At 43.3% G+C, this 9690-nt stretch overlaps 1 protein-coding gene across 1 annotated transcript; it reads left to right on the plus strand.

Annotated features, from left to right (window-relative positions):
- Positions 1-3423: 3423 nt before the first annotated feature.
- On the plus strand, positions 3424-7932 carry foxg1b (forkhead box G1b). Its single transcript, XM_006783926.3, has one exon. It carries the CDS (start codon positions 3541-3543, stop codon positions 4729-4731), a length of 1191 nt encoding a protein of 396 aa, XP_006783989.2. The 5' UTR covers positions 3424-3540; the 3' UTR covers positions 4732-7932.
- Positions 7933-9690: the final 1758 nt, after the last annotated feature.

Raw genomic sequence — 9690 nt, forward strand, 5'->3', positions numbered from 1 at the left:
TGTTTGTAACTTTTAAAAGCAAACAGCAGGGTATTATATTTCATATATATTTAATAAATATACATAATTAAAATGTTATTTTGAGTTCTTTTTCCCCATTTCAGTCATGTTTCAGTTTCAGTCATGTTTCAGTTTCAGTCATGACAGGTATGTTTGTAGTTTAGGTTTCGTGTTGTTGGCTCATCTCACACGGGCCCAAGTTTTATTAAAGTCACTGCAATTAAAACACAACAGAGACAAGAAGCCTAAAACAGAAACCTAAGACAGCTCCTGTCCTGTTTATTTAGACAGATCTGAAACGTTAAGTTTACATCACTTAAATAAATTGTTTTCCTCTATTTTTGTCCCGGTGCCTCACCGGCTGAGTCCGTGTTAGAAACACGTTTTTGTTCTCTCTCTCTCCCCCCTGCCGCAGCGGTGCTCACTGTGGGCTCCCGCCCCCGGCCCACGCACCTGTGCTCGTCATCACACCTGTAGCTGATTGCTACAATCAGAAGGGCTTCTTAGGATGGCAGACCTGCTGCTCGTCACTGGAACATTGAACCACCAGCATCAGTTATTCTGAGTTAGTCTGAGGGTGTTGGTCTCCGTGCGACCTCGTGCTAATCGGATTTTTCTGTGTGGGGGGGGATCTTCCCGGGACCCGTCGCTGTATCTTTGAGTGAGTGACAGGAGCGTTGGAGGAAAAGGGGTGGGATCGTTGCTGAGAGAGTGGAGTGTGTTTTCGGACTCCGGGCCGCTCTCCCCAACACGTTGCATAGACCTGGTGACGTCACTGTAAATAAACGCACTGTCAGTTTTTGCAAAGGTGTCCTGGTCTGCGCCTGAGTCCGTCTACAAAACGCGTCGATTTTACGATAGAACTTGAAAAATTAACTTAAACATGAGCGGAGCTTCTTTACTTTGATGTGCATCATTAAACATTAAAAGCTCAGATGTTTGGTCCTGTGGATGCGCGTGACTTCAACACATCTTTTATAAGTACTGAGCAAATGTGGTGCAACTTTCGTCTTTTAACCTGATGTTACTTATTTTTCTTAAATTAACAATTTTGCTTTTTTTGGCTGCAGGTGTTGTGATCAGTCAGCAGTGAATCTGTGTGTGTTTCTGTGTTTGTTGCAAAAATATATATTTACATTTATTTAAAAGCTCTCGAACAGATTTATTCCTGATCACATATTCAGGTTTCCTGCAGGCACACACACAAGCCACGGGGCCTTGTGCTGTGCAAAGGTTTAGTTTTGTGTTTGGAGTTTGAAGCAGGATCGTCCAACTCGTTTTAGTTCCTCACAGAGAACGGCACAAAAACCTTCACATGTCGAGTTTCTGTAACTGATTAATATTTTACATCTTTATGATTCAAATAACTGTTTTTGGTCTTTGAATGCCTCCTGTGTGGTGAAGCTGGCACAGACGGTAACACAACTATACAACCCCTCAGATTAAAAGCCTTGTTTCACACTTTGGCTCATGTGACCACTCACATGATTAATGTTAATTCAAAGACCCTCGGACCACCTCAAAGACTCGGGACACTTTAGAACTGAAGAAAACTTCAGCAAACATCCTCGGGAACAAAAGACGTCCTCCAGCTGCCTTTTCTCACGATCCTGGTGACTGAGAGCCGACACAGACTAAAAGTCTCTTATAACAGTTCAATCAGGAGCGGTTACAAAGACTAATAACACACAAACACGCAGAATAAGTCCACAAATGTACATATGAGATAATGAGCATATAAAGATCAGGTTCAGTCACTGCAGCAGTCGGGGGGGTTGAACTGCCTGCAGCTCTTTCAAATTGGGATCAGCTTCTTCAACTGAGGGGAACAAATTCACTACAAGTTCTTTCAAGCTGGACTGATGGATTAAGTCTGCTGAGAGAGGCTGGAATGTGGACCAGAAAAACAAAAGGTGAAGCGAAAGACAGGAAGTAGAAGCACGAGAGACACAGACGAAAGCATGATCAAAATAAAGCAAGAGGACGAAGAAGAGATGAGCTTTACTGTCACCGTACGCTCTGCTGGTCTGCAGTCATACCATTAAAACAGCCTGATGGCTGCAAGGAACAAGAAACACAAGAAGAAGTCATAAAAATAACAGCAGGAACCGGTGACCAATAAAAACACAGGGAGCAAAAACCTCAACGACAAAAAAAACAAAATAAAAGCTGGACTCAAACAACAAAAACACTTAAAAACGATCAGCTGGGCCGGATTCTGGCTCCAGAGCCACATGTTAGACACCACCGATGCAGGCAGGCTTCAACAAACGTGCCAAAGGTTCCAGTCTGACCCAGTGGACACTAGGGTGCAAAATATAAGGCCCGGGGCCCAGAATGAGCCGACTGGAGCGCTCCAATCGGAGTGCTTTGGAAAATGTTTAGGAAAACTTTTGGACTTTTAACTGAGTTTTCCTGCTGACAAATATCTCCTCCACAGCCACACATTACCAAAGAAATAAGTACTTAATAAACAATTACATTTTTTCTATAGAAATGTTATTTTAAAAACCCTAAAAAAGAACAACCTTCTGTGTGAAAAGAGTTTCTGCTTTAGGAAACTGCAAATATTGCAGGGGCGTGGTTTAATAAATTAACCAGAGAACTGATCTTTGTTGTTAAAAATGCTTCACAAGAGTGAAAATGTCTGAAATGTTAAATTATTTTTACATGTTGACAGCTTGTTTGAATAAAGTGTTTTGCATGTAATGACCCTCTGATGGTCGCTTTGTCTGCGGCACACAAACTGACACCGGAAGCAACTGTTCACATGGATCAGTCCCGCCTGCTGCCGACAGGAGGCGCTCTGGCTCCAGCGTGAGACCCGCCGCCTCTGCTGTGTGTGCGCGTTACTGCCGACACGATGATTTTTATTAGTAGACAATGGCGCTTCTCTCGGTGCCCTCCTCCTCCTCTCCATCCCCAAACACACACACGCACGCGCGCAAACACACACTGTGCGTGCACGCGCCATGTTTGCCGACATGAATTCAAACTATTATTGTCGCCGAGAAAACAAAGCCCCGACTGCCCGTGCGCTTTTACGCACGCGCACACCCAAAAGCGGACGTGCGCTTTTACGCACGGGCTTGGCGCACACACGCGGTGGAGGGAACTGTGCGCGCGCGCGTAAATATGGAACGATGGGGAGAGAGAGATTAAAGGGGAGCAGATGAAGTGACAGGTTTGTGAGGCTCGAGACAGGAAAGGTCGGAGGTTTGGAGACGGAGGCGCGCGGAGAGCGAGAGGAGGAGAAAAGAGGATTTGTTGACAAAATCACCAAGTTGGGGAAGCTCCTCCTCTCCGTGATGTCGTCGGAACCTCCTTAATTACTAATTTCTCCACATCCACGCCACGCTCTCTCCCTCCCTCCCTCTCTCTCTCTCTCCATCCATGCGTCTCTCATCCTGAGCCTCCTTTCTCTCTCCTCTCTGTCTCTCTCTCGGATCACGGAGGTGGAGGACCTCGGAGTTGTTGTTGTGGTTGTTCATTTTTTTTTATTATTTATTCCTGGTTTTGTCGGGAGAGCCGCCACCGGGCATGGAGGATGTAAAAGACCCGCCGACCGTGCACCGGTCCTCCTCCTTCAGCATCAAGAGCCTCCTGCTGCCCTCCAAGTGCGAGCGTGCGGACTCCGCGACGGTCGCGATCCACGGAGCCCCGTGTCTCTCCCCGGGCTCCGACTGCGAGAAGTCTCTGGACCCCCCGGAGGTGGACTCCGCGGCCTCCACGCTTCTAGAGCCGGAGAAACCTGGCAAGGAGGAGCCGGAGGAAGAGGAGGAGGACGGAGGGGGAGGCGGAGGCGGAGGAGGGGACGGCGGCAAGGCGACACCGGAGCAGAACACCGGCGGCGGCGGCAAAAACGGGAAGTATGACAAGCCTCCGTTCAGCTACAACGCGCTGATCATGATGGCCATCCGGCAGAGCCCCGAGAAGCGGCTCACGCTCAACGGCATCTACGAGTTCATCATGAAGAACTTCCCGTACTACCGAGAGCACAAGCAGGGCTGGCAGAACTCCATCCGGCACAACCTCAGCCTCAATAAGTGCTTCGTCAAGGTGCCTCGGCACTACGACGACCCGGGCAAGGGCAACTACTGGATGCTGGACCCGAGCAGCGACGACGTGTTCATCGGCGGGACCACCGGGAAGCTCCGCCGGCGCTCCGCCACCTCTCGGGGCAAGCTGGCGATGAAGCGCGGGTTGCGCTTCGCTCCTCTCGGGCTGGGCATCAACGAGCGGAGCACCAACCCGCTGTACTGGCAGCTGTCCCCGTTCCTGTCCCTGCACCACCACCACCACCACCCGCACTACAACGGCTCGTCCGCCGGCTTCCTGAACCAGGCGGCCGGCTACGGCTCGCTGCTGCCCGCCGTGGAGCAGCTGAGTAACGGGGAGCTGGGCCGCTCGCTGCCGCTGGGCCTGACGAACAGTTACGGGATGAGCTCGTCGCCGGTCGGGCTGCTGTCCGGTCAGCCCGGATACTTCGTGTCAGGGAGCCAGCACTCGGCGGCCCCGCCGGGGGGTGGAGGCGGCCCGCCGCCCGCGGCTCCTCCGCCGCCTCCTCACCTCCCGCAGGGCGCTCCGGGCTTCGGCGGCTCCCCGCAGGCGCTGCTCTCGGACTCGCTCAGAAACAGCTCGCTACCGGCCTTCTCCCCCGGTGTGTCCGCGGGGTTCCCCGGAGTGCTGTCCCACCAAAAGAGGGTGACCCCTAACGCGTTCCTAAACTGACCCCCCCACGCACACACACCCACACACCCTGGCTTCGTGGACTGCACCGGGACGAGGACGCACAGTTAAGGGCAAATAGAAAGTGGTAAACATCAGAAATGTGTGTATGAATCCACAAATGAAGCGAGACTTCGGGCCACACGGATGCGATCACAGCTCGGCTTCATCTTTACTGTAAAAGGGAGAAACTTTTGTTACCGCCGGTCGTCCAACTGTAAACTAGACTTGCCAAAGGTAACGCTATAAGTATATTTCAAACTATTTATATCTTGTACAAAGATTTTCAGTACTTTGTTTGTCGTTTATTTATGTTTTGTATTTATTGTATTTAAATTCTATTCGTCAGTGTTTGCGCTTCAGTATTAAGGAAAACGAGGGTGGGGCTGGAAACACGCAGGGTGAATAATTATTTATGAATTTTGAGACAATCGAGGAGGAAAAAAACGAGACAATCAAAACTTTTATTTTGTGTTTTACTGGGAGGAAAAACGTGAACAAAGCCTTAAAATTGGAAACGATCAGGGTTTTTGAGAGGAAGCAGAAGCCTACAAATCATATCTCAGGTTCGACCTCTGAATCAGAACAATACGATTAAATAATGGTGTTAAAGCCGCGCTGTGTGAAGAGTTTCCTTCCAAAAATAATTTGATGTATTTTTCGGCCTCCGTGATCACTGAATCCAGAAATGTGTGTAAATGTTTTTGGAACAAACTCTTCAGCTGAAATTATGCAAACACGTTGTTTTGTTCAGCATCAACACGCAGACTGTTCACTCCGTTTATTTTGCTGTGTGTGTGTGTTTGTGCGTAAAGGCCTGAATGAGCGTAAAAGCTCCTGCGCATGTGCGCTCAGAGCCGCCGCACAGCCCCTCTTCTTCTTCTTTTAACTTTCTCTGCCGTCTTCTCGCTTTTTTTCTGGCCCGCTGACCCGCTCTGGTTCCTGGAGAACATTTTTAAGTGACCCGCGGAGGCTCGAGGCCTCTGTGCTGCTGCTGGGACTATTTTCTTTCCTTTTAAGGGGCTCCAACAAGCATCAGGCCCTCACACACACACACACACACACACATAAAGGCCTATTTACATGTAGCTTTGGTCATATGAAAAACTTTTATCACCAGATGTTTTTCTTTTCTAATGTTTTTTTTCTTTTTGATTAGAGAAGAGTTTAAAATAATGAAATGAACAAAAATCAGAGCGTCCTCACAGCCATGGAGTCACTTTATGTTACCTTTAGGAGACAGCCATTAAAAAAACGAATAATTTAATAGTCAGAGGAGTCGGAGGCGTGGGGAGAGTTAAAAACGTGCATGACAATCAATGAACCTGGAGATGCTTCAGGCCAACTGAAATCATATATATGCAACTTATTTTTTAAAAATATTCTGAGGAGAAATAAAGTCCACAGAAAGTTTGTCATGTGGAAAATGTTGGTCAGCTGACCTCAGCAGGAAGGGAGGGGCAGATATTTAACATTTAAGATGACACGCACACGCACGCACACACACTACAGGGAGGCTTTCGTGAAAATAAAAGCTGATGTGGAAAATAAATGTAAAAAACTTTATATATTAAAATCCAGGGTTTTGCACATTTTTGTTATTTGGAAAAATATTTTAAAAGTATTTTTTGTGACTTTAGTCAAACACGTGGTCCAAAATGTTACTCTTTATGTCTTTATTTTATTTTTTTAAAGCTAATGTGTTTCCACCGGAGCCACGTGGACGTATTATTACATACAGATATGATTTTAGTCAGTTTCCTCAGTAAAAATGTTTCTGAAATATTTTAGCTCAAAAAATAAAACAACGTAAACCAACAAAAGGAAAAAAGGAGCGAGTTCGACACTTTTAAACATTTTTAATCAGCAGAAATTATTTTTAATCTAACCGCTGATTCGTTAGCGTTTGACAATCAGTCCCGATCACTGTGGTATTGATCCTCAGATCTCAGGTGGATCCAAGTAAAAGCAGCTTTTCAAAAATAAAATGCAACCATCATTTTAAAAGTCGAATATAAACGTGGAGTTAATTTCAGAAAAGAGAGAAAAAAGGAAATAAATCAGGTGAGAACAGGAAACAGGAATCAAACATATAGATCATAATGTTTCACATCTTTTATTGTAAAATAAACAGAATTTACTGTGACTGAGCTGCAGGTCGGATCCTTCAAAGAGCTGAGCGCGCGCACAGGAAACAGGAAGCCCCCCCCCCCCCACACACACACATCGCCAACTTTGTTTTTTATTGTTACTTTTTACAAACATACAAACTTATGTAACCTCGGTGAAATAAAAGTCTCCTGCAGCTCAGAAGACGCTGACCTTCACACACACACACACACACACACACACACACACACACACACACACACACACACACACGCACACACACACACACACGCACACACACACACACACACACACACACACTGCAGGTCTGTCTGTGGGGAAACTTTGGGGGAAACTGTCGGCTCGGTTTTTCTGTCACTTTTCCGGGTTTGTAAAAACTGTTTTTGATTTTTGGGGATTTGTTTGGTTTTTATTCTTTTTTTGCACTTTTGTAGTTAGACATCACTCAGTTGTACAAAGTCTGTAACGTCTGTTTCTTTGCTGTCTGTGTTTTATTTTTCCAGAGAAACTAAACTTGATTAAAAAGGATGAAATAACCTGAAGCAGAGTTTCTGCCTGATGATGACGCGAACATCACAAAGCAATACGGTTTATTCAAAGTGCGCGCGCAGACGCCGTCACTGAGGCTGTGAATGAATTTCTGTTTCAGTCGACGTGCTGTTTTTATTGTTTTTCATTTCTTTAAACTTTTATGAAACTTTTATTTGTTCCATAGTGAATTTTATTTATTTTTTATATTTTTATTTACTAAATCATAAGTCAGCTGTGCATTTATCACATGGGAGCTTTTGGAAGATATTTTTATTTGATATTAGTATTAAATTGATTATTTGATAAATGATTCAGTCATGCTAACTGCAGTTTTTAGTTGTATTGTGACTTATTTGACCGTTTTGGTTCCTTTAGGGTTATTATGAGGCCTGTTTATTGGCCTAATTTATGTTTCTATGATTTTTTGTCCCCACGGTTTCTCCATAAATGTTTAACGTTTTGTGCATAAAGTCTGAAAAAAACAGGTTTACTTGCAGAAATATAGATAATTTTATATATAGATAAATATATATATAGATATATGGTCATTAATAATATTATAATGTCTTTCTACCTCTTTCATTTTGAACGTTTGGCCTTCACACTCACATATTTATACATTTCTTTCTTCTGTTTTCTCGGGAGGCTCCTTCACAGCTCTGTGTCAACAGGAAGCTTTTCAAACTGACTCTTTATCTCCATAACTTTTATTTTGAACAGGCCAGTTTTCATGATTTGATGATTTCAGGTTTATTTCAGCTGCTTTATGATTTGTTTTCTTCTCTGTTGTTTGAGTTCAGTCTGAAAAAGGCATCCAGTCAGTTTACACACAGCCTGGGCTTTGCTGAGTCGAAAGTCACATGATCCCTGTGTGTGTGTGTGTGTGTGTGTGTGTGTGCGTGTGTGTTCACCGCTCATTCAGCTGTGCTCAGAACAAAAAGACTAAAATGAGAGGAAAGTCAAATGTAAATGGGAGTTTGATTAAAGCAGATTTAGTGATTTATGGATGTTTAAAATAAAAATGTAACAGAATTCAGACGAGAGTGTAAATAGATTCTAATCTTTGTGTTTATTTTTGCAGCTATGAAACATTTTATTTTCTCAGAGCCTGAAATTCACTGAACAATATCAGAATGATTATAATGGAGAAAAGAACTCAGCAGGTTAACGCCTCAAAATAACGTTTGTTTAAAGGGATTAAATGTCGGCTTTACTGAGACGACCTTATACAATTATTGTGACTTTTTTGTAGTGTTACACTTCTCCAAAACAAACGGAGAAAAACACACATAATAAAGGTAAAGATTAACATTACGATGATATTTTGTGTCACAATAATATCATTAGAATAAGTTATTTTGCAATAATTATAGTGTCGTGTTATTGTTATTAAGACGTTTAAGGTTTAAGATAAAAATCAAATTTTGAAAATAATTTTTTTATAACACAAACAATAATGTTGTTATTGTGAATTTTTATTTGTGTGAGTTTTCCTTTTCGGAGGGTTTTTGTTCCAAATTCGACACAAACAGTGACGTTAAAGATGAATTTGACTTTTGCACTAAAGAAAAATCACAATAATGTTTTTGTAAATTCTTCTCGTATTGTGATGTTTTAAACAATAATAGTCGTTCTTCTTTTTGTACACTTTTGTAAAGTTAATCCTCACTTTGCTAAACTTTTATTATTATAAATTAAGCATTATTAATACACAGTAATAACATGTAATTTTTTCTTTTTTGTTACAAACAACACAAAAAGAGACACAACACAACAAAGCAGTTTATATGTTTTAATTATTGTGATATTGTAAAAATACGTTTATCATGAATTATTTTTGCCACCATAATCGTTTGGTGAAAAAGTGATATCGTAATAGTGATATTATGATAGTCCAGCATTTAGCCTGAGCCATCTCCGGATCACAGTAGATTTACAGTTTTGTTATTTTTCCGTTTATATCCACACATCTTATACCTGTGGAGTTTAACGCTTGTTTTTTTACACTGTTAAAAGTGAAATTTAAGAACAAACTCAGTGAATGAGATCAATGTTACACTTTTTCAGTGGTTTGAGTTTAAATGAAATCAGTAAATTTGAAATAGCGTCCTCACACAGCAAAGTTTGCCTTGTTAGCATTTCTCCACCTTTATTCCGAGTTATGCTTGCTGTCATTTGTTGTTGTGCTTTTGGGGGCAGAGGGTCGAGTGGGTTGTGTGCAAAGTGTCCTCAGGCAAAACGCTGAACCTCGAGTGACCCCTGATGCCTCCACTGGAGTGTGAGAGTGAACGTAGGCCTGTG

This window comes from Neolamprologus brichardi, chromosome 13 (assembly GCF_056152115.1).
Source record: "Neolamprologus brichardi isolate AB-2024 chromosome 13, ASM5615211v1, whole genome shotgun sequence".
Classification (NCBI taxonomy): domain Eukaryota; kingdom Metazoa; phylum Chordata; class Actinopteri; order Cichliformes; family Cichlidae; genus Neolamprologus; species Neolamprologus brichardi.